At 34.6% G+C, this 25,276-nt stretch overlaps 3 protein-coding genes across 9 annotated transcripts; 1 reads left to right on the top strand and 2 right to left on the bottom strand.

The window, feature by feature from the left end:
* LOC109333567 (60S ribosomal protein L18a-like protein) lies at positions 854-4,230 on the bottom strand. Of its 3 annotated transcripts, none has more exons than XM_019569060.1 (5): positions 3,883-4,230; positions 2,877-2,952; positions 1,445-1,559; positions 1,036-1,136; positions 854-956 (listed from the first exon to the last, which is right to left on the bottom strand). In XM_019569060.1, the coding sequence occupies exons 1-4, from the start codon at positions 4,157-4,159 to the stop codon at positions 1,080-1,082; spliced, it is 525 nt and encodes a 174-aa protein (XP_019424605.1). In that variant the 5' UTR covers positions 4,160-4,230; the 3' UTR covers positions 854-956; positions 1,036-1,079. The 3 variants fall into 3 exon arrangements, with proteins under 3 accessions (XP_019424605.1, XP_019424606.1, XP_019424604.1); XM_019569061.1 differs by having other exon boundaries at positions 3,904-4,225; XM_019569059.1 differs by having other exon boundaries at positions 855-1,136.
* Positions 5,572-12,097, top strand: LOC109334470 (C2 domain-containing protein At1g53590-like). 3 transcript variants are annotated; one of them, XM_019570274.1, is made up of 13 exons: positions 5,981-6,106; positions 6,425-6,499; positions 7,267-7,410; positions 7,672-7,764; positions 7,870-8,001; positions 8,237-8,389; positions 8,537-8,578; positions 8,769-8,817; positions 9,877-9,969; positions 10,054-10,237; positions 10,532-10,655; positions 10,838-11,797; positions 11,828-12,097. In XM_019570274.1, exons 1-13 carry the CDS (start codon positions 5,981-5,983, stop codon positions 11,912-11,914), a joined length of 2,262 nt encoding a protein of 753 aa, XP_019425819.1. In that variant the 3' UTR covers positions 11,915-12,097. The 3 variants fall into 3 exon arrangements, with proteins under 3 accessions (XP_019425818.1, XP_019425819.1, XP_019425820.1); XM_019570273.1 differs by having other exon boundaries at positions 5,572-6,106; positions 10,838-12,097; XM_019570275.1 differs by having other exon boundaries at positions 6,095-6,186; positions 6,308-6,499; positions 10,838-12,097.
* On the bottom strand, positions 12,455-25,198 carry LOC109334210 (putative callose synthase 8). 3 transcript variants are annotated; one of them, XM_019569845.1, is made up of 41 exons: positions 24,868-25,198; positions 24,312-24,412; positions 24,080-24,201; positions 23,880-23,967; positions 23,560-23,658; positions 23,342-23,461; positions 23,117-23,209; positions 22,941-23,032; positions 22,651-22,777; positions 22,336-22,473; positions 22,173-22,249; positions 21,909-22,074; positions 21,527-21,655; positions 21,322-21,439; positions 20,683-21,011; positions 19,966-20,018; positions 19,795-19,855; positions 19,645-19,726; positions 19,517-19,566; positions 19,196-19,282; positions 18,980-19,111; positions 18,804-18,895; positions 18,648-18,732; positions 18,402-18,562; positions 18,174-18,297; positions 17,975-18,066; positions 17,720-17,897; positions 17,393-17,544; positions 17,148-17,254; positions 16,942-17,064; positions 16,789-16,857; positions 16,505-16,673; positions 16,303-16,414; positions 15,855-15,974; positions 15,671-15,786; positions 15,466-15,549; positions 15,241-15,353; positions 14,926-15,155; positions 13,381-14,229; positions 13,006-13,191; positions 12,455-12,916 (listed from the first exon to the last, which is right to left on the bottom strand). In XM_019569845.1, the coding sequence occupies exons 1-41, from the start codon at positions 25,148-25,150 to the stop codon at positions 12,680-12,682; spliced, it is 5,946 nt and encodes a 1,981-aa protein (XP_019425390.1). In that variant the 5' UTR covers positions 25,151-25,198; the 3' UTR covers positions 12,455-12,679. The 3 variants fall into 3 exon arrangements, with proteins under 3 accessions (XP_019425390.1, XP_019425389.1, XP_019425391.1); XM_019569844.1 differs by having other exon boundaries at positions 21,527-21,661; positions 24,868-25,197; XM_019569846.1 differs by having other exon boundaries at positions 21,527-21,661; positions 24,312-24,419; positions 24,868-25,079.

Here is a 25,276-nt window from a genome sequence, read left to right as displayed (position 1 = left end):
TCTTTTTAATGGTAGCAAATCGGCTGAGTCGTTAACCTGGGAAATTCCAGGTTATCCCGGTTTAACCTGGTCTAACCAGTTTTTCTGCAGTTTGAAACGGTCCAAACAGTCGTCCAATTATTAATGCAAACCAGAGCCATTTATGCATCAAGTCAATGCTCGTGATCAGCGGTTGTTAAAGGAGCCAGACTACTTTGATGTAAAAGCAGTGATAGTTAAAGGCATGGTTAATGGAGACGGAAAAAGACAAATAAATAAGCTACAGGGGTGCCCGTATGGATTCGACTGCCAGAACTATCACTGCCATATTGGATTGCAGCGGCACAAAGCAAAATCAAAGTTCACTAGGAAGAAGGAACTTCCATTTTGGTGGATCCTATAAACACTAAACAATGGTAGAATGTGATTTCCTATTGTCCTAGTAGACATGACAATTTACCATAACATGTTGGATTCTCTGATGTTGGAAAAGGAGGTGTGATAATGGAGCAACAAATACATTGAGTGGAAGTAGGTAAAATGTATCAATTGCTTGAATTTGGCCATGGAAAGATACAATGCAAGAAGACAGCAACCAAGGCAATATAGAACAGAGAAACCGACAAACTCAGAACAGAGAAACCGACAAAAAAAACAACAAAACAGACGATGAGAACGGGTCGAAGGAAGCAAATGGATGGACATCGGTACGAGGTAAGTCCAGCCAGGGTAAGACACAAGGAAAAGGGAAACAAGTGTGATAGCCCTTAGAGTATATTTGGAGACTGTATGGGTAGTATAATTTACATTTACCATAAAACAAATATCTAAGGAATTAACAATACTAATAAATATTGATAGGGCAAATAATATTTTACAAATATTGATAGGGCACTTATGGAGCACGACAAGTGTGGCACAGCCATATTCATCAGTAACAGTACAACCATGCAACAAATCAACTATTACAAATTGCATATGGTGTCAGTTTTTTCAATGAATATGGTATATGTAAATTGTACCGAGACATAACTTTCAGCAACTGGTACACTTACCCTCACTCATGTAACAACCTGAACAAGTCTTTACATTGAAGATTATCAATCATCTACTACCTTTGACACACCAAAAATGATTGCAATTGTGTACAGAACAGCCTGCAAATGCGGTTTTACGAAGTTAGAGTTATTACACAACATAGTGAGGTACCTTCTCATGCATTATGGAATGTGAAGTTAAGAGTTATGACACAGTTAACAAAACGCTAGTCCAAGTATCCGTTACGAGTTCATCTAAACTTTCATAATTAACATGACAAAAGCTTGGATGAGGAGGAGGTAAAAACTACAGAAGAGTTTACATCCGATAAAATTCAAACAATAGCACTGTAAAAAAGAATATACAAAACTTAAGAACTGAAATAAGCGAAGAGAAGAGAAAGAAAAAGAAAGGCAGAATCACTTACAGCAACTATACAAGCAACATATCCAGGTTTCTCTCGATAGTCTACTCTGGAACAAAGCATAAGTACTGCTCCAACATACCATGGAACACCAGCAAGCAAGAAACCAAATATAAACCTTCACAACAGCACAAAAAAAAACTTCGGAAATCAACAACCCAGTAAACAAACAAAGTAAGTGGTTAATACGCCTATAAAAAATTGCTACTACAAACACACACAAAAGAGAAAGGCAATAACAGATATGAAAATTAACAATTTTGATAATGAATACTATATAAGGCAATAACTTAAATGGTTCCAGCTAAGATCATACTGAAATCAGAAGCAGAATGGAAGAACATATGAACCATCCCCATCATGCCCACATATTCAGGTAAAGACTGAAATTATTTCCCATGGTTCAAGTAAATTGGCGCCTTAAAGAAAAACTCCCCCCACCCAATACACTATATAATACTTATTATGATAGGTTATTAACTGAGGAAAGCTGAAATAGTCACCAATAAATTTTTTAAAAGTGGTGAACCATGTCAACTATCTACTTGTTATACATCGTGAATACAATATCTGTGTCAATGTTGATATATATGGACAAATAATAAATGACAATGTTACGCATACCTTAAAAATGTCATAGACAACAAAAATTATTAGTCCAGCCTAACCATGAACTGGTTAGAATAATGGCTACACGAAGTCTACATCCATGTTACGTTGAACACAGAGAGGGAGGTGGGAAGAGGGTTTCGATAATAAAGAAAAAGTGTAGGCACCAATAGACGCAAACTGCTGAAAATTCAAAGCAGCTTGCCTGGAAGGTAGCCATTTTGTAAAACAAAATAGTCGATGTTTGAGAAGGGTCTCATGAAATGGCAAATCCTATGCCATTTCCCTCATCTCCCCCTCTCACATTGAAAAATGTTATAGTCATCAGCCCTTTAAATGCAAGCATAATGAGAAAGCTCTGGTATTCCAATCCAAGTAAGTAAATTTGCTATTGTATAGTTTAGGCTAATTTCTTTGCTCGATAATACTAGGATTAGGTAGATTCATTATAATAATTCAAAATAAAAATGCACTTACAATTTCAATTTTCTCTTGGTACATGATCAAATATAAAAGAAACTAACATTAGAAATCAATGAGTGTTTCCCTCATGCACAGCTGAGAAGTTTATAAAATGATTTCCTTGAATCAAAATGTTATTGGTGATGGAAGATAAAAATAACTTGACGCAATAATCCACAAACAGAAACTGAGGTTTACATATGTGGTGGTCTAAAGCATTGAAACTTGAAAGATGACACCTATAGTGAAATGTATATTATGTCTTGAAATTTTAACATCTTATAATAAAAAGGCAAGCCAACATCGCCATATCTAGAAGTTATTACTGTGAAGTAATCAGCCACCAAAGAGAAAATTTACTCACAGGAACCAGCCGCAACCAAGACCACAGCAAGGAAGGCGGCGTACTCTTACAGGTCTTCCTTCAGCAACTGCATAACCTGGACCAATATCACAGAGGAAACTGTATCAAAATCTAGCAGGAAAGGAAATGGAGTCTGTCACTCCACAATGAGGCATTATCATCAAACTCACATCCATCATATTCTCAAACAAAAAACCAACTGTTCTTAATTTCCTTCTTACGATACCAATGTAGTTTTTGCCAAATCAGTGCTGCATGATTATCTATCAATTCATTTCATTGCAACAACGTGGATCATAAATCATCCGAACCCAAGTTTTCACATCATAGCTCTTGAGCAATACAGCATATAGCCATATACAAGTCTCAATGAGAATGACAATATCTAATATAAAGTAGATCTACTCCTTCAAGCAGTCTATCAATCAGTGCAATCATCATGTAACCAAAGCTACCCACTTTAATCATAGGCGAGTCGGCCACAGATACAAAGAGTTGAAGACTACGACGGCAATGGATAATAATCACAGGTGAACCAATGATCAAGGCAAAACCTTGAATCACCAACCATCAAATTCATTCCATTCTAAAATACTCACACAGTCAAAAACATATCCCAATCATTCACATCACTCAACTCATAATCACTTCCAACCTTCACCAATCAACTATATTGAGAAAATTTAATCATGCCTAATACTCAATATCAAAAACTAAGTCAACCCAAGTTTACAAAATTCTCCTTCCACCCACCTACAACTAATTTGCATCTAAATCCACATACTTTGATAACAATCAAACAGAACATGCAATTTAGCAGCAGCTGCAAGCAGATTTGAATAGAAACAAAAAACCATCTCGAAAGTTCCAATCTTTTATCCGACCCATCACACAAATCATTTGCTAAATCATTCTAGAAATGTAAATTTTCACTAAAACAAATAAAATTTTCATTTCCAAGCTCAAATCAAACAAAATAAGTAAAAAAAAAAAACTTTTTTTCGACCCAAAAGGGTAGATGCACTACCAGGAACTGCTTGGTAGCCATGAGGGTAGTACGGCGGAGGAGGATCTGAGTAGTCGGTGGCGCCAGGTGGCGGGGCCGGGTGAGGGAATCCGATGGCGGTGTGAAGGTCCGGCGGAGGAGGAGGGTAGTTGGAGACGCCTTGGAAGGTGCCATACTGCGGAGGAGGAGGATAAGGTTGAGGCTGAGAAGACGGCGGAGGTTGGTGGTGGTGGTGGTGGTCGCCGGAGAGGGATGTGGGTTTGTCTTGTTCGGTCATTGTTTTCTTTTTCGGTGAGTTTGACTGCTAAATGGTTTATGTGACTCACTCAATGAAAAGTTTGGTTAAGGCATTAAGGTATTGTTATCATTATTTATGGACCCATTCAATTATTATTTTCTGGTTTTAATTAAGAATGAAATATACCAATAAAAAATTGAATATAATATCAATCCATAAATTTTGTTATTTCTTTCCACCATGATTTATATCTTACTTTTTTTTAGTTTTTAAAAGTATTTTTATGAAAAAAAATGGTTAAATAAGATATATGTCATAATTTTAGTAGTCGAAGAAGATAATTTATATCATAATAGAATGAAATATTTTATTCCCAAAATTGTGTACACACTTAATATATTATTTATTTATATTGCTTTAAAATTATTATATTTAAAAAATAAAAAAAATAAGCAAATTTAAATATGAATATGAATGATAAAGAATATGAATTCTCTTAGACATCTCTTTCTCTTTAATTGATGCATACATTCATCAATGAGGCCTCAAAAAATTTGTAAGATGGATTTTTTGCCACGTGTCCCTTAAGAATTAATGCCTAATAGTATGGATTGTTATCTCATCATGATCCTTCCATGAAGTTGGAGTTGTTGTGTGCATATACCACCATATCAACATTTTTATGGATCAACTTAATTGTATAATGAACTTGTAAACTATTACTAATTAGATTTCTAATTGTAATTAAATCATAGAGTAAGTTCTTTTTGTTAGTGAAACTAAATCATCTATATCCATCTATATTTATATTTATACCATACATAAAGTCAAAACATTTTATAAATACCTAATTTGATGTAATTTCTTATTGCCCATTTTACCATTCTAATTAGTTATTATTATAATGTTTTTATACATAAAATCATATTATATACTTTGTTGATTCAGAAAAGAATGTAATATTTATATATTGTCATTATAAAAATTTATATTTATTTAATACATCATTCACTTACACTGTTTTGTAAGAGTGAATCATAATTAAAAATAAATATTAAATATTAAAGTAAGTATAAGATTGTAATAAAATGAGGTAACCTTATAATTCTGGTTCAAACATGGTAAGAAACAATAATAAGAAGTGAATGAATATGCATAAGTCGTCTCACAGTTTATATCACTTTATGTATTATGAACTTATAATTGGTCAAAATAAATATTTAAATTAAAATTAGGAACTAATAAAAGATGAAGTGACTTTGAAAGATAACATGTGCTACGGTATTACTAAACATTAATGAGTATAGATAATTATTATGGTAGCATTTTCTATCTCATTTTTCGTGTTAGAACCGTCATGTGTCACTTGCTACACGTATTTGACACGTGTCAACGAACAAAGAGTGAAACTTCACACGTTACGATGTTTTTGTCAACGTTTCATGTTCTCTCTCCTTCATACATTTATTCAATCTCTATTCCCTGATTCCAAACCCTCTCAACTTTCTATAATATTCATTTTTTTTTTCATTTTAGTTTTATTCAATTTCTTCCTTTTTGACCCAAATTCCCATTTTTTCATTCCCCCATCATTTTTTATCTTGTTATGTCACAACTCACATCAATATTTCAACACTTTCTTCTTTAAGACTTTCATTATTTAGCAACTGGGTCTCTAACTTTCTATAAAAGATTGAAACTTTCTTACTCAGATTTGGGTTTCTTATCATTGGGGATCTCTATATTGGGCACTTATTTTGTACTTAAAGTTTGAAACTTTAATGCAAGGAGTGATGATTTGAAGTTAAGGGTTGGTGGGTTTTGCAGTTTTTGTCTTGGTTTTTGAAGGGATTGAAAGAGATGGATATAACTGAAGTTTCAATCTTGCATCATGTGGCAATCATGCTAATAGGGATTTGGATTCTATCTGCTTACAACTTGTGCCACTCTATTGTTTATTTCGTAGCTTTGATCTATTTATATCTGGTGTGAATCACACTTGTCAAATTTGCAACCTTTTTTGGTTATTATTCTTTATCTGTTTTGATTAAAAAATTGACACTTTTCTGGGTCCATTTTTTGGGAATGAAAGGAAATAGAAGGCTCTCACAAATGTATTTTATGACTCTCAAATCTTATATTTTCCTTTCTCTCTCGAAAACGTAACTCGTAAACAGACTCTTACTGTAATGTTTGGAACTGAAATCCTAGTTGGATTTTGTTGTTATTTTTGTATAAAGTCAGAGAAAAGGTTATAGAATACAATATATGCTGACTTTGATCTTTTCCTTTTTCTATGGAAAGGTTCATGAGCGTTATGTTACAAGGCTTCGGAGGAAGTTGCAGTTTGAGGAGAGGAAACAATCTAATCAAAGAAGGGTAATTTTGAGCTCCTTATTTTGATTCTAAGGTTTCATGATGTTTGAGGGTAAAATAATAAGTTGCAAGTAAATGAAGAAAGGTGAAAGATAAAAAAAGAAACTATGAGAGTTAAATTTTCTTTAATTCATTGGTTCAAGTTTGAGGGGAGAATAGTATTATTAGCAAGTTACAAGTAAATGGAATAACGGCAATGAAGAAAAATATTATGTACAACTCTCCTAAGAGTTAAGTATTTAACAGAATCTGATACTGAGAGAGGGAACAAGTTTAACAATCACATCTAAGTTGCCCCCTTTGCTGCACTTTGATGGATTCGTAGTCGCCGATAAATTTCTCTTAGATTACAGGCTGGAAGTTCAAGAAATGTTTTTTTAGTGACATCAACAACCAAGCCTTTATCATACTTGGTGGGTTGACTATATAGATCGAATGGCGCCATAATGTTCTCAATGTTTTTTTATGAACTAAGAAATATTTTTATCTCTCTAAAAACTAAGTTTTTCATTTGATGATGAAAATAAAATCTTATGTATAGCTCAATTAAAGGAAAACAAGGCGAACAATTATAGAATTTACAGCGCAACACTTCCTCGTAGTAGTTGTTTCTTTTGGAAATTAATTTACATTTTTGGTATCTTTTGTTTTTATGTTATCATTGCAAGTATGAAGTATTATTTTGAGATGTGATGTTCAAATTGCAAAGGGATTATGATGATTTACTTGATATAGTTATAAACTGGGTAATGTTCATTCGTGTACTTCAGGTGCTTTCTGATTCCGAAACAGTTCGGTGGTTGAACCACGCTATTGAAAACATATGGCCCATATGTATGGAACAGATTGCCTCTCAGAAGATTTTGCTCCCTATCATACCATGGTTTTTAGAGAAATACAAACCTTGGACTGCTGTATGACTCATTTATCTTTGATAGTGCTTAATAAAACAATTTGAATTTTCGGTATTTTCCTCAAAAGCATGTTTAAATATTAATATATGATATGAATTTCATATTATCTGAGACTATGAGCCAGAAACATGTATTTTTTTTTTCATTTTGTCTCTTTGATTTTTGTTATTTTTTTGTGTTTCTGCACCGAAGCGTTCCTTTGGCTTCTAGTGTGATCCGATATTGATGGCTATCTATTATAATATTATACTATATCTGCAGAAAGAAGCTGTTGTTCAGCACCTTTACTTGGGAAGAAATCCCCCTTTGATTACTGAAATTCGGGTACTTCGCCAGAGTAATGATGACCACTTGGTATGTGATTTGTTAAAGCTACATATCAGGACAATGTCTTGTTCATCATTTGCAGCTGAAAATGTTATTTGGTTTGATTTAGATGTTTCAGTGTGATTGTTACAGGTTCTGGAGTTAGGAATGAATTTTCTCACGGCTGACGACATGAGTGCAATACTTGCTGTGAAACTAAGAAAAAGATTGGGCTTTGGAATGACGGCAAAGCTGCACATAACAGGAATGCATGTTGAAGGAAAGGTATGGCCACTTGGCTATGGAATTTTAATTTTACCGTGATTCATATAATACCTTAGGTTAAGTTAGCAATACTAAGAAAATTTGTGTCTTGTTCGATATGCGATTTTTATAGGTTCAACGCACAGTTCTTATGATGAAATGAAGATTCTTGAAGTGATTTTGTTTTTGGAAATTGGGAGAGAAATGAGAATAAAATAAATGTATGAATTTTTTGTCTTTTGTTTCTTTTCTAAAGGTCTTGGTTGGGGTGAAGTTTATCCGGACAATGCCTTTCCTTAGCCGTGTGCGTGTATGCTTTGTTGAGCCCCCGTATTTCCAAATGACTGTCAAACCTATATTTACTCATGGGCTTGATGTGACAGAACTTCCAGGGATTGCTGGGTGGCTAGTAAGTATATATTGATTTTGTGCATAACAAATGTTTTCATTTCATTTTCCCTTCTCTCTCTCTCCCTCTCTTTCTCTTCGTTTTTTTTCTCTTTTAATTTGGTCATTCTGTTAGTAATTTGTGTTATCTCTACCTTTTCTTTATCAGGATAAGCTTCTGTCTATTGCTTTTGAGCAGAGTCTTGTCGAGGTGAAGTTTGTTCTCATTATGTTGTTTTTATGTATTTCTATTCAGTTTTGACTTAATGAATGCTAAAATAATTTGACAAAAATATAAATGTTTTAGAATTCTTCATTTCTTTTAGTAGTTTTTTGATGTCACAACTGTCAATAGTTTTTTTTAACTTTTTCCTATATTTACATGTTGAAATTTTTTGCAGCCCAATATGCTGGTTGTCGATGTTGAGAAATTTATCTCACCACATGCAGGTAAATATGTGTTATGTGTACCATAGACTTTTGTAATAACCTTTTACATAGTAGCCTTGGTGATTGTTCTTTTAGATAATCATTAGTTTTTTAGGATATCAACTTCTAATGAACCTATTTTAGGCTATAAGTTTTTGGCAACCGATGTATATAGATCAAAGCAAGTATAGAAAGTGTCAGTTTTATTGGTCTATGCTGCCAACCTTTCCTTCTTGAGAGAAACCCTTCTGGGCATCCCTCTAAGGTAAATTGTTTATTTCGATTGCGGTACTTAATAGAATTTATCATATAGCGTGTTGCGGGTTTATAAATCACAATCGCCACATAAAAGAATTCCCCTCATATAAACCTCATATGTTCTTACATTGTTCTTTATGACATTCCTAATTCGGCCTTTTTGGTGAATGTTGGTACCCTGTGACCCTTGACCAATTAGATTTCATGGTTTTTTTAGAAGTGAAGTGGCTAAGTGTATGTAGCAATGTGTAATACACTTTCATGTATTTGGTTAGTGCCGAAATCTCTTATTTTTAAAGTTGTTTTACACAGGACTTGGTTTGGGATAATATCACGCGTTTGGCATCTATTTGATACGGAGCCGCTGGCCTTTTTTATTTATTATTATGGGGTTTCTCTAGTAGACATGTTGCGCGATCAAGAACCTTTGTTTCAACGATGTTCTCTTTTTCCACGTTTCTTTTATATTTTGTTCTTTTCTTTAAGAGGATTCCAAAGTAGGAACTGGGTCAACTTTTCATACTAAATTACTAACATCGGAGTTCCAAAAGTTGGTTATGGTTTCATTAATATAGGATTTCAGTTGTTGAAATGATTTTGGAGAAACTGTATGTTTGTCATCAGAATTATCGTCATTCATCTTCTCTCATCACATATCTTTGGTGAACAAAAGCACATTTCTACGACCCTATGTAGAATCCCTATTAAGTACATCTTTTAGTTTTTAAGGCATGATTTTATATATGTTAGTATATGTTATGCATTTATGCTTTACATATTTGTTTTCCAATACTTATCCATCCATAACTCTTAATGTTATAGAGCCTTGGTTTTCCGTGGATGAGAAGGACCCTGTTGCTTATGCGAAAGTAGAGGTCATTGAAGCATCGGACTTGAAGTCAGCAGATCTAAATGGTTATCCCTTTATCTATGACGATTTCATGTCAACCTTGTATTTGTTTTGCGTATAAACAATTAACAAAATTTCCAACGTTCCAGGATTATCAGATCCGTATGTGAAAGGTCACTTGGGTGGATACAGATTCAGGACAGAGATACAAAAGAAAACACTTACTCCAAAATGGCATGAGGAATTTAAAATTCCCATCATATCGTGGGAGTGTAACAATGTGCTGGCTATTGCAGTTCTTGACAAGGACCGTTTCTATGATGATACCCTTGGGTTGGTTTCGGTTTTGGAATTTTGTAATTTGTCATGTGTTGTTTCTTGTATACATTTCACTGTATTTAAATTTTGGTCTTGAGAATCAACTTAATTCCCACTAGTCAGACAATAATTCTCTTTATGTCTCATTCAATCTCTTGTCTGCCACTTTGTTTGGTCATTTGGTTGTCTTGTTGTGTATGTTATCCTTTATTCAGGGTGTATGTTTCCAATGATATCCTTTCGATTATTCCGTAATTTCTGTCACTGGTGTTTCTTTATCAGACTAATGAAGTCTTGCACTGTTTTTAGGGATTGTTCTGTGGACATCAATGATTTGAGGGACGGGCAAAGGCATGATATGTGGCTGCCGCTTGAGAACATAAAAACGGGAAGGTTACATCTAGCAGTAACTATTCTCGAAGACAATGGAAAGGTGATTTTTCGTCTCATTTATTTTGGTACTTGTACTTGGCATTATTTATGAATAGAAGAAATCTAATAAAAGAATCAGAAAACTGATGAAAATGGAAAATGGTATAGTCTGCATGAAAGGTAACAAGTTGCTCCTGGTTTATCGTTAGAGTTTGATTTCAACTTTGAATTTTATCTGTACAGGGGTTTGATACAAATGACCAGGAAACAGTGGATATCGAAGAACAAAAAAAATCATTTGCCGATGACACTTCTAACAAAGGTTCTTTTAAAAGTGGCTCTACTAATAGAAATTCCTCCCCACCCACTCCATCTGAAAAATCGCCGAAGGTGGCAGATAACTATGAGCCTATAGATGTCGAAGGGCAAAAGGAGACGGGAATTTGGGTTCATCACCCAGGAAGTGAAGTTTCCCAATCTTGGGAGCCTAGAAAAGGGAGGAACCGACGCCTTGATACTGAAATTCGGAAGGAGCCTAGTGATTCATTTGGAAGTTGTAATTCAATAACAACATCTGGACCTTTGGACAACGACAGCAGCAGTCCCGATAGTAATCCAGAAGATAAGCATCGAATGAAAACAGTTAGGAAGGGCTTGCACAAGATCGGTTCGGTATTTCGCAGGAGTCATAAAAGGGAGGATCAGTTAGGTTGTGTTGATGAGGAGTTCCCATCTCCACATGACAACATTAGGTCAGTCAAGACCAAGGGGGACTCCATTGGGCTGAAGTTTGTCATGGAGGATAACATTTCTGGTTTCCCGGCTGGTAAGCTTCAAGCAGAAGCCGGTTCAAACGATGGTAGTGCTCCCGAGAGCCCAAGCAAAGGACATGTTAAGGATATGGCGAAGAATATTTTTAAGAATGCAGGAAAATCAGCTCGAAGCTTAAAGCATGTTCTTTCCCGTAAATCAAGGAACTCTAAATCTGATGCATCGGGAGTCTTGTCAGATGAATCTGACTCTTCTGGTGTATCTTCTGCAGTTCAGTCACCTATAGATGAAAGAACTCTAGTTGCTTCCCAGGCCATGGTCTCATCCAGCAATGGTTCACCGAAGCCGAAGGTAATTGTGGTTCAGACAGTTCCATCTAACACTACTGTGGACAATGGAGCCTTAGTGAAGAATGAGAACTTTGAAGAAAACCCTCCAAAGATAGTAGTCACCCCTGACATGCCTGGTGAAGAATTTATTACACCTGTTGAACCAAATCCTGAAGAGGAATTGGTGGCAGATAGAAAAGATATCAGTTTTTCCAACTGAAGAATATATTGGAGTGTATATTAAGTTCTTGTTTTATAAGCTTTTTCATAAATTGTGATCTATTGTTTATACAATAATAGTTTTCCTTGTGGATGATATAGCAGTTTTTGTGATGAGGATAAGCCTTGTTACATTAAAACATGTTCATGTTTATGGTGTAGGGAAGTTTTCTTTTTATATTCTTTTTTTACAGTATAGAAATTTGCATGCGTGTAAAGAACTTTATGTTATAAACAAGAAGAAAAGATTTACAATATGATTTTGGCATCTTTCTTTAGCAATAATCACAGCTGATATTAACCAATCTGAAAGATTCATCCACATTTTCTAGCATTTGTCTGTAATTTTAACACAACATAACTAGAATTTAGATTTCAACATTGACATTGGCAACGCGCAAATGGACGGCCGAATCGGATATCGGATACTCATAATCGCGGTAATCACAATGTAACCATAATTGTAATTTAAAACCAACAATGAATTCTGTGTTGTAAACTTGTAAGCATTAGTTTGAGTATAGTACAAGTGGTGTTCACATGAAGCAAACATTATTTTAATTCCTTTTCTTTCTATTTATTCAACCAAATAATGAGAAACAATAATCTCCTCTTTCTACATTTATCACTATGCATTCTCACACAAATGTAGCTGTTGCTGTACATAATGTAACTATGTCTATACCCACATCCTAAAATCCTCCTATAGAATTTAAACTAAGTAAGATATTTGCTAAACTATACATAAACAAGTACAGAATCATGATCAAGGTTTATGCTGCTTCTTTTTTCCAGCAAGAAGTGGTTGGATTTGCAAGTGCCTTTTGAATGCCTCATTGAAAAGGAAGCGAGCATGGAAGGCTTTAATGATTGGTAGCCAAGCCAAAATAGCTATAGGACCAAACAGAACTATCCCCATTCCGTAATCGAATCCTCTTGCGAGTGCGCGAGTGAAGTCCCACAATCCTGTATTCCCTAGTATTGGCCTTGCAGCTTGTGCAGTCTAAACCAGCAAAAACAACAGCACTTGGATTAGTAGTAAGCAAAAGAGGTCAAAGTTTTATTACAACCAAAGCTCATAAAGATAGTTACCAGTATGAGTCCCCATGCGGTCGGCATGAATGCGAGACAACAAACAAATAGGTCCGTCAATGATAGGTCACATATAAAGGAAAGAGTAATAGTGATGGTAATGACAGCCACAAATAGGAATGCTTTGAAAAATCTGAATCCAAGTTGATAATTAGCACTGAATAGTTGTCTTCCCATATTGACAGCCTGCAAGAATGCTTAAATTATGTTAATAGTATGCAATGGTACCACGCCTACTATAAGGTAGCGTTCGGTAGATATGTCAGAACAGCAAGAAACAAAACATATAGCGTCCGTGTGTTTAATTTGCTAAAATATGTGTGACGACATAGTACAATGTTTTGCTGAGTAAATTTTGGAAAAGAAGATTGTTACCTTCACCAAGAGGAAAACTGCAACAATCACAATCCATGAAAGGACATAAACAACAAAGTCTTTGTTATGCTGAGCAATGTCAAGGTGATAGACCAGACCATACTGATAGATGAAAAAACGAAGGGAAAGCAATATTTCGGTCACCCTGGAAGCAAGACCTGTTCGGCGAAGATGTGTTTGCTCATCTTCCCACCAAGAATGCCAACTTTTATCCTGATGAATTCCTATACCACCCTGTTGCCTGATCCATTTATTCCACTCTTTCCAATCATCTACCGTCTTCGTCCAGCTGAATCCAGCAGGGTTGAAAAGAAAAGGTGCACACAACCAAGTTAATGACATGAACCAAATGGCATAAGTTATTAACACATATGCCATGGTACTCTGATAAGACTTTCTGAACATGTTATAAACAATCAACAGAAGAATTAGCTCGAATCCTTTAACGAAGTGGCTTCTGGAATATAATCTGTAATTTTCAGTGAAGCTAGCATGGAATACAACAACTTTGCGCCCGGTTGGTCTGTACTTTGCACCTCCATGCAAAATTGTTCGGCCGTAATGATGTATTTTTGATCCAAGGGAGAAAGTGAAGAAAACAGAAGCTAGCTGCAATTGCATAAGAACAAAGTCTTTGAGTGCTGAGAGGAAACCTTTCTCAAGGCCTATTTCCATCACCATTGGCAAGCCTGTCAAAAGACCAAGCTGTATAAATGATTGTGAGGCAAGAGCTGTTTCCAAGGACTGAACATTCTTGATCCGGGCTTCTATAATAAGTGCTCTTTCCAATCCACTAAGCACAAGGTATAGTTGCCCGTAGAGAAATACATATATTCCTATTACTGAAATCTGTGGAGCAAATGGATATATCCAAATCAGTCAAACCTGATGCAAAGGTCATCGATAATGTATAAAGCATCCGACAAGAATTTTATCACGTCATCCTAAGAATACCAAGAGGGTAAGACTATGTATATCTACCCTGCCTAGACTCCACTAAGTGGGAGTCTTGAGCACTTTTGGCCGTCCTTTTTTCCCTTAAGAAAACCAAGGAACTACTTAACTGCCTAGTGAAAGGTCGAAGAACTTCACCTCAGATGCATTGTCATATCAGAAAACATGCAAAGTCTCCCCCTCCCACCCAACAATTATGAGCATAACATTTTGCAATGCAATAGCTATGGTGGACTTTGTTTGTTTTAAACTTTATATGGGATAACATTTTATCAATTTTATGGATATCACAAAATATTTTCACCCAACCTATTATGGACATAAGCTTTTGAAGTGCATTAATTATTGTGAACTTTGTTTGCTTTAAAATGACATTTTATCAATTTCTCCCTATGGTGAAACTTTGTGAGAAGGGAAAAAGTTCACAATAATATAGTTCTTATTATGAGAAGTCAATGTAAGACAATGAAGGTAAATATAAAATAGGTACCAAGAAATTTCTTAAATTCCAACATGGCATATAAGCAGCAAGTTACTACAATCAAGAGATGGAAAAAGAAACGAAAAGAATGTGATGGTTCAATAAGTTACCAAGCTGCTGAAGTAAAATCCAATGGTAGTGAAATAACAAGAAAGCATCCTGAAAAAATCGAATTGACGCCCAAGGCGGAATATATCACGGCTTATAGTTTGCTCACTATTTCCATTTGCTACCTTGGCCTCAAATTTTGAGATCTGGTTTAGGCCTACATCGCGACCTTTGCCAACTTGCAAGTATTCATGGTAGGAAATACATCCTCGTCTTAGAGTAGAATTAAATCCTGCATGACATAAACAATGAGTCTAGCATCATAAGAAATATTAGGTCATTGATCAGAATATAATGTTAAAGTCACCAATTCATACCGGCAAAAACATCTTCGCTCAAGTTAATTGTTTTAGATGCTTTGCTGACTCCTCCTCTTGTGATATGAAAAATCCTGTCAAATACATCAGGGTGGCCATAGTGGAACCTCACCCTGAATGTGAGAATACATCTCAAATGATAAGCATTTATTCGAGTTTACGAACATAACATTACTAACATAACATTACATTGATTTTTTCAAACAACCTTGAACATATTATTACCTTAGAGGATTTGCCAAAAGCCTTTGACCAATAGTGACAAAGCTGGTCTCTTGATAAGACATGAACCATGCCAGAGAAGACACACTGAAGTGAAAAGAGAATGAAGGATATCCTATTAGAGTATTAAACCTCAGTGTGTATTTGTATTCAAGGAACATGTGATTCACATTTTGCTTAATATGATGTATGTATATAAAGAGTTAACCTTCCTGTGAAAATGTGTTCCCTTAAACCGAGTATTGTAGGAGGACGCCGTCCTTGGTGATGAAGAAATTCTTGGAGAAGATTTCTCATTTTTAGTGCTTCTTCTAAGTAATTATCCTGTAAAATCAGATATTCATAAGAACATTGATGGAGATGGCTCATATCAAAAGAAAAAATAAACCTACCTGGTTCATATCAATAGTTTGGAGGGCTTCACCGCGCGTGAATATGATTGCATTGTTTTGATTTTCAGGCTTCCCTTCTCCAAGATCTGGTGGACCAGGAAGCTTTATTTGATATATCACCTATATTAGACAACCAACAATTTCATCAAGTGATTAATAATTCATCTGAATACCTACTTGGTTAAATGTATAACAAATTGAAAATCTTTAAGGATTCATCATAAATGTAATCTCTTATGAATTAGTATGATTATGGCTATTTGGAACTTTAAATGAAAATACTATCATACTTAAAATGATCTTTTGGTTATTATTTCTCTTACATTTTTACTCATGATGCTGCATTTAAAGTGGTACTGGCCTATTGAATATTCAACCAGCACATAAATAAGGATTTCTGACAAGAAAATATTTTCTAGACTAGTTTTTTCATGTTGTAAAAGAATACCTGCTCATAACCATTGACAACTTTAACCAGTTTAGAATAATATACTTTCGGAGCTCTACCCGGCACAATTTCCTCCTTTTCATCAACATAAGCGACACGAAGAGATGGATACCTGCAATCAATACATGCATGCAAAGGCTATTGTCTGATTATTCTGTTCCAATATGCAAGACAATTTTCTGATTTTGTACGAAAAATTTACCTTTTCATTAAGTCGATTATATCTTGCGCATGAGGATCTCGTGAAGCCTTTTGTGATGCAAATGCTTGACAGGAAATTACATAGGTGTATTTCATGTCTGCCAGTGCTTCTAGATGAGCGAATAGTGCACGGTTACCTTTTTCAGCATTCTCATAACCCTCGAGAATATCTACATCAATAGAACCAGTCACATGATGAATTGTTTTTAAAAATTTATTTATATGTTCCATTGTACCATATAGCTAAATACTGATGAATTATGTCACTTTTACTTAGTTACAAACCTTCATCTTCAGCCATGTCGAGAAATGCTTGTAATTTAAAGGCTTCTCTGTAGTACATCATCCCTCTAACTGTTACAAACATGATTGGAATGATTAAAAAGGGGCCTTAAAATTATTGCATGAACATCGAATTTTGAGAATAATAAACTGAACCTGTTCTGCCTAGTGTCTGGCCCCGGAATGAAGCCCACTGTCTAAGCTCTTCTGTCTTGTGTTCATTTTCTAAACTCTTAAGGTTGTCACAACCCAAACGTTCCAAAAAGTCGGTCCACTCATCTGTCGAATTTGGTCGAACAAGCCATGAGATGAGTTCTAATAGAAAGTTCAAGATACATAAACAAATTTATATTTATAGCAACCTGGAAATATCTTTTGCATGTAAAAGATGATGGAATCCTCCTCTTTATCTGAACCAAGCTCCTTCTGAGAAAAATTGATGTCCTCGGTGTAGTACGGAGTTATAACACTACATCAATCACACTATATATCAAAGAGAGTTCTGTAACAGAACTATGGGGCTAATATTCTTATCATTTCTAGACCATCATGTATTGTAGTGTTAATCTCTCAAAGTAAAGGAAATACTCATGCACATTTAATTTACCTGAATGGCATCATACTGCGCACTTTCGGAGCATCGGGCATATCCGTAAACAGAGAAGTAGCAAAGAATGATATGCGCCTACGAGCATCTATGTTTGAAGGCATGTCCATTGCTGTATCTTTGACAGTAAGAAGCAAATGAAAACGCTTTATCTGCGTTGATCAGGCTGATTATATCAGTATAACATGAGTAAAGTTCACATGTAACTTTGAGATGCTATTTTTCATTACAATATATGATTGTGCTTGCATCTATATGTGAATGTTGTATGCAGTTCTTGATGAAATGAGAATGACAATAAGCATCATTTGAGGTAATAAATATCACCTTTTCAATCAGAGGGCCACTTTCTGGCAAGGGAAAATGGATTGAATCCCCGTTGGCAAATAATAGCCCTTCTATATCGCTATTCATTCCCTCACTCGCAAATAGTTGTTCAATATCTTTAGTCAGATAGAGAAAACCACTCTCATTTTGTTCAGGAATGTGGATAATGTCCAATATTCTGAGAAAAATAGTAAGTAGTTTAAAACTGAAGGATATTAAAGTTGTAAAGGACAACAAATTGTTAAGCACCAATACCTCGAATCAACCATCATATCATTTGTTATCATTTCAAACATATCTTGCAAAACTTTCACAACTTTGTACTGATGGTCTTTCTCTCCCTCAATCTTGTGACATTCATATCAAAGTTATTAGGACTCAAGGTTACTACTGGTCATGTACATTATTCCACATAAATACTTTAGCCTTAAGTTTCGGTCTCGGAAACAATTACCAGAAGTTCAGCTAGCTCAATGATCTTGGCTTGTAGAGCTGGGAGAGCTTTCATCTTGAAGTTCTTCAAAAGACATCCTTCTTGGATATGTGTTTCAATTTGGCTTAGTATATCGCATATCATCCTAAATATACGTAAATAACCACCGAATCGACACTGTTAAAAATTATATACAAAAGTAGTTGAAACTGGGAAGATTGTATAAAGAAAGCATTGCATTTTTTTTACCTTTTCTCAAGGTTTCCCACAATAAGAATCTCAAGGACATATTTCAGTGACTCATAGCATTCTCTTACAGCATAAAACATGTACTTGTCTTTTGTAATTTTTCTGGCAAGAACCTCATCCTTTCCCTTAAAATCTTTAGCAATGGTCAAAGCTGTAGAAAACTAGAATGTGTATAAAGAAAAAGTTAACTAATGAATAAAAGATGTTTACATGAATTACATAATATTCAGGTTCAAAGTACATTACCTTATTTGCTAAGAGGAAAACCGGCCAACGAACCTTGCCCGAAAACAATTCTGAAGACATGGGCATCATCATCAAATCCATTTCTCTGTTGAGAAAAACTGTGTTAGGCATTGAACAAGAAATAGCCATGCATGAAGGTTGCAGCATCAACATTACCTATTGCTAATCAAGTCTTCGAGACGAAGATGATTTATGATTTGATTCCATACTACAACAAATTTGGCTATAGCTTTTTTTTCACCAGGCATCTGTGACAAATAATAGTGGTTAACACAAGAGAGCAAATATGTTAAAATTATTGTATCTAACTATTGCTAATTTAGAACACACACCTTTTGAAATATATTGCTGAGGAAACCTTTTCTTTTCTTTTTGCCGCGTTTCGTAGATGGTGGGATCAAACAAACATTAAACGCGGAAGGCAAGGAATCAAATCTACTTCTCAGCATGCCGAGTGTCCTAATCTATTTCCGAAAAGAAAAGCGAGTCAATCATTTCATTTTTGAGGGAAATAGAGTGATAAGAAGCAAATAAAAGACATAGCCTACCTCACCAAGGTGATGGAAGATGCCATAAAGTCCACCAAATATTGTACAAAAAACAGAATACCAAATTTGTGTGTCCATAAAATATACCTGGAATACATAAAGAACAGAATAATATTAACCATCCATCAATATGGTTTTGTTAAGTATACAAATCAGTACATGAGGAACTTCATCTAATACATGCATATAGTACATTTGTAAACATTCATAGTTCAATCATTAGGCCGTCTTTCGAATCCAATATAAAAGATGATTACAATTGATGAATGGTGTCGAATTTCGACCAAAGAAATACATGTTCCGGATGTGATTCAGACTCACAATTATTACAGGGGTCCATACAGCCACAATTGCACCAGCATTACTTTTTACTGCAGCACAAGCAAACCTTTGTTAGAGACATTAACCGATCCCTTATGATGTGAAAAACAATTAGAAACTTAGAATACCTTTCGGAAAAAGCTCATGCCACTCATACTTTCTTACACCAATTTTCATAATTTGTCTGGTTGGTGCTATGAGTGGTTTTATCTGCATATATTAATAGAGTAAGTTTCTAATCAATGTAGTGCTATAATTGATGTTATGCTATTATTTACCTCAAAACTATAGCTGAACAGAAATTTACTTGCTAGCACCAATACCCAAAATACTGTGTACCTACATTAGAAGAAAATCGATATATTTATATATAGACCAAGATGGATATACTATACTAGTGCAATTAAATGCATACACTCAGAACAAACCAACAAGATAACAGAACATACTTCAAAACTGAAACCTGGTCTTCTTGCATCCCTCGTCCAACGTAGATTCTAGGCTGTATGATTAATAAATGTGAAACTTAAGTTACAACGCCATGAATAAATGTTACACTCAATTACATGCACATATAATCAATGAGAAAAACATTTATAACTGTGAATTCTAATGCTGATTGACAATGATGAAAAGCTAAAAACATCAGAAAGATGTCCGAATAAAGCATAGTTTAAGTCAACAAGAAATGTTCATTGTTGTGAAGGATAATATACTCCACATGGAAACATTACTATATTGATTCTGAAAACAATCACATTTTATATTGGAAGTTTTCCTAAGATCAAAATAGCAGACAGAATTACAGAAAAACTTAATTATTATTTTCCCTTTCTATACATTTCCATAGAAATGAATGGCATATTGATTATGTCTTGGGATTATCCAAAAAAATCAAAGAACATTAATACTTCCAAGTAATAGACAAAGCAATAGTCCATTATCTCTTGATTTTATTGAATAGTTTCTTCTTGACTAAATTAAACAATGATTGATACCAAAAACATAGAATTGTCATACTTAAGATATCTGAAAATGGAACTCAGTACTAGAATTACTATTAAGATCTGGTTTGTATTAAGTTTATTCCAATAGCACATTGGTCCAACAATGTCTGAAAATCTAACACACTATTGGAAAATACAGTAAAAATAAGGTGAACTTACCTGAGTCCACCAAGACAAAACTCGACATATCTTGTGATTCGAGACTTCGATGTACTTGGCAATAGCAGGGAAAAAGTATAACACAACTTCAACTGCATTACTTGTCAAGTATATTGCAGCTGCAGCCATATAGGAAGTAAAACACCATTGCTCAATTAAGCTTCCATACTTTGTGGAATAACAAGTATACTTTCCTCTTGAATTAGCATAGCACACAGGAAGAACAATAGTCCATATAAGGGCAAAGACTAGCTTCATCACAAGTTTCAGTTTTTGAGAATATTCGAGTGTATATCTGGCCTTCCACGTAAAGCCGATGTCTAAAATTGCTGCAACAAAATGAGAATCCATTCATCAGGATTATACGTGAGAGGAAGGAGAAGAGACACACTGTCTATAAATACTCTAGAATATCGATACGGAAATTGAAAAATAAAACATAGGTATTGAGTAATACATTGCCAAGTGTAAACTACCATCAAGCATAAGACTTGCCATACAAAGATTTACCCAAAACTTCACCAATGATTAAAAGCTGAGTTAACTATACCATATTATTATTAAACAAATCAACTTTTTTGTGCTACATCCAATTAAACTAACATTAATACTAAGTAATGGCATAAATGAACACCATACCTTGAATAAGTTTAAGAATTGCAGCAGTAATGAAGATGCTCATTATGTCCTCAAATACATTGGCATCAAACAACTGAAGTGGTGATCCCAAGTCATGGAAAGCAATGATTATTATGGCCTGAGAACCAAAAACAGAACAACTTTCTAAACAATCCGCCATAAGAAGCAGAAACTTGTAAATTATCTGCAACATATTTGAGCAAACCTGAAGGGATATAATAAAAAAACTCCACATTCTATCAAAACTTCTAAAGATTTGCCAAAATGAACGAATCTCTACAAAATTTGTCTTTCCAAGCCAGTGTGATTCACGGGTTTCTTCTGCTGTATCATTCTGTTCCTAGAAAAGCAACAAAACAAGTATAATATGTCAGTATAGGGTGATAAATTCAACAAAAGAAGGTGTGTCATGGCACACGTGACCTAGAGGTTACGAGTCCAAATCGTGGAAACAACTTCTCTGTACGGGTGAGGTTAGTAATATGTACCCTCCTCGGACTTCAGAAAGTAGAAGTCTCATGCGGGTCACCCTATATAAGAATAAAAAGAAATCTTAAAGAGAATGCTTAAGAGAAATACAGAATCACCTCTTGTTCTTCATCCTCATTTTCTCTTATTTTCTTTTCTTCTGTTTCATCAGGTGATACAACAAGAGCATTCTTGTTGACGACCTTGGGTTTGTCTTCACATTCTACATAGAAAAAATCATGGTCCGAACGCATTGGCCAACCGATTCCGAAACAATCAGGATGCCTGCAGATATAGAACAGCAATAAGAACATAATGATATGTGAAGAAAGCCACATGAAAAGTACATGACAAAAAATATAATAAAAAAATGACATACTAACCAGAAATACTCGTTGAGATCATCATAGTTTCTCCATGAAGAATGATCAGTTGTACCACCTTTGCTGTTTTTAACTTCCTTGTGTTAGAAAGAGGAAAAGTATTTAGTATTATTGAAGAAGAAACCAATAAAAGAAGAAAAAAAAGTATCAAATTACATAGTACCTTTTCAATAACCTTGTATATTGGGGTGACAACATTGTTAAGGAATGACTCAGGTTCTCCTCCATATGCAGGCATCACTTTTTCCCATGTTGTTAAGCTAATAGCTCCACTTAAATTTCCATGCAATTCATATGCCATCTTCATAAAATAGTATCCAAATGAATTAGATAAGAATCATGTAATGTAAGGTTATTTGAAAACTTCGATAAAGGTCGAAAATATTATTGATTTAGTCTATAAACCAAATTGAAGTCCGTAGAACCTTTGGAACTTAAATGCCGTATATAATATACTCCTAGTTCAGATTTAACATACATGATGAAATATATAGCATAGACATTCTGGCATGAATCTCAAATTTGCAGCCTCCCCCCATATGAGAAGGTAAAGGCCAATGTATAAAATTTTATATTGTTGGGCTTCTTGTTTCACAAAAGGTAACCTGCGACACAAGTAACAGAAAGAATGTTTATGGTAAACAGATAAAAGAGAAATCAAAATAATAGTTAGCACATAGAAAAAAGTGAAATATACCTCAGTGTGTTTATCAAGGGAACAAATAAAAGTTTATGTACTGAAAGTGAGAAAAGAATAAGATCGGTTACCGGATATTGCTTTTTCTTTCCACAAATTTGCACCAGTTAGTATAATTTTTGAAGAACTTTCTCATCAATTCATCCACGCCTCCTTCTCCTAACTGATATGAAAAAAATGACATATTGTACATTGAAAATTGTGATAAAATAAAGGCAGAATACAAATTATTTAACAGCGAATGCACCTTCAAAACAGATGTCTGGTTTTTGGTTTGCCGAGTCTGCATATTTGCTAGGAGTAGAATCAGATGTTCCTTTTGGTTGGCCACATTGGCTTCCTAGAGTAAGACACATAATATATAATTCAAATTCCGGAAAGCCGAGTTAGTGCAATTTTGATCACATTACTCCACCATTTTCTTATCAGTCTATGTAAAAAAGTTGAGTCAAATTTAACTAGGATAATTGACCTGGAATCCAAAACAATGCTGAAGAAAATCAAATAAGTCTAAAAAGGGTCCTTGTTTCTTGAACTCTTGCGCTGGGGGTAAACCGCGTACATTATGAATAACTGCAATAGCAGCCTTAATCTGTATCAATTTATAAGTACAATCAGTTCATCATATTGTAATTGATTCTTTTGTGACTCTGGTTGCTGCATAATCGAATCATCAAAACAGTATCATACCTCAGGTTGCTGCATAATTGCATGCTGAATGCCTCCTTGTTCAAGTGGTAAAATGTTAAACTCGGTTTTTTTGTGGATTGCATTTCCTTCATGAAGTGCCTATTTTGGACAAGATGAGAAACTTCATGAAACAATAAGCATATGGTAAAATTTATAATTCTCGAAATCCTTAAGCAATTCGAGTATCGCAAATGTAAAAAATAGGCATTAGGAACGCTTTCGCTCTTAAATAGTCTTTCTCGACTCGGCTATGATTAGTCGATTCAATGCAACTTAAAAATGGAAATTGAACATGTATGAAAAAGGATGAAAGAAATCACCCGAGGACCAGCAGTGTTCGAAACTGTTTTCAACACCTCAAACAGAACAGAAGCAATATTTCGCGCATTGATCAATTTCTCCCTATGACTGATAAGATAGAAACATTACAAGAGTAGTATTAGCAGAGACTATAAAAGTGTCTAAAAATCTGTTTCCAAAGACAAAATGGTGAATTATTCAGTTTAAGCATAGTTGTTACCTTTGTTCTAGATCAAATGTTTTATCATGTCTCATAAAATAATCTCTGTATTCATGGTAAACACGCTTAAGTTCCCGAATATCACTCTTTTCCTTCCTTTTTCTGATAGTAACATGCTCATCCTGTATATAACATTACAATTCACAATAACCGACCAAATTATCAACATGCAAATATGAATCAAACCAATGTTATTATACACAGAATAAGCTTCTTCAGCATTGTTATTCACCTGTTCTAGTCTTTGAAGAAGTGCAGTTTTGAATTGTCTAACACCCCTTCCACTAGAATTTTTGTCCAAGTTGTGTGAAATTTCAAAGGCATGAAAACGGCCTGCAAACTATAATTATTAGTTCAATATGAGATATGCATTATTAATATTTATTATGCAACACATAGTTTCATTATGTACATTCCATTTTGTAATTTATGTAATAGTACATAAGAGAGAAACTAGAGATAACTAATGTAACATAGTATAATAATTAATGTACAAGAAAAAGGACAGTGACCTAAGGAGAAAAGGAATCTTATAGTATCATTCTCAAAAATGAATGTTCCCATTTATAAGATACAACAAATCTCTGAAACTAAGAGATTTCCATGAACAGTGTGAGTTACTCAATATCATAATAGAATAATTGGACCACACATTATTTGCACAAAAACCAGTTCTATAACATTTTTCATTACTACCATGCAACACAAACAAAAAATGAAAACATTCTACAACAAAAAAAACAACTTCAGTAGAAAACAACAATTTCCCAACAACAAAAAAGGCTTACAAAGATAAGCAACACGTGGCTCTTCTCTTCCAACCAAGTTAGCCACACGAAGAAACCTTTGTATCTCCGAAGCAAAAATGGTTGGTAACCTTTCACTATCAAAGGGTCCTGGAACATAACCAAGGTTGTCATTATTATTATTACTACTACTACTACTACTTGTGTCTATTGTAATGGCCAAGTTGGCATGTTCATGTTGTGTTGTTTCTTCTCTACATGTAGATGTTTCTCCTTGCTCAAAATAGATTTCATGAATGGGTTCAGCAGGGACAATTTCTGCCATTGCTGCAATTGGAACAAGAAAGAGTATGACACATGTGTATAGTATATATGTTGGATTTTTATCATGTTCTTGTGTTTGCTTAATGAGGTTTGCTTTGGTTCACTTTATGGTTATTAGTGTGGTTTG

This window comes from Lupinus angustifolius, chromosome LG19 (genome assembly GCF_001865875.1).
Source record: "Lupinus angustifolius cultivar Tanjil chromosome LG19, LupAngTanjil_v1.0, whole genome shotgun sequence".
In the NCBI taxonomy this organism is placed as follows: Eukaryota; Viridiplantae; Streptophyta; class Magnoliopsida; order Fabales; family Fabaceae; genus Lupinus; species Lupinus angustifolius.
Note: the sequence above shows the minus strand (reverse complement) of the source record. Positions and strands in the feature narration are given on the sequence as shown.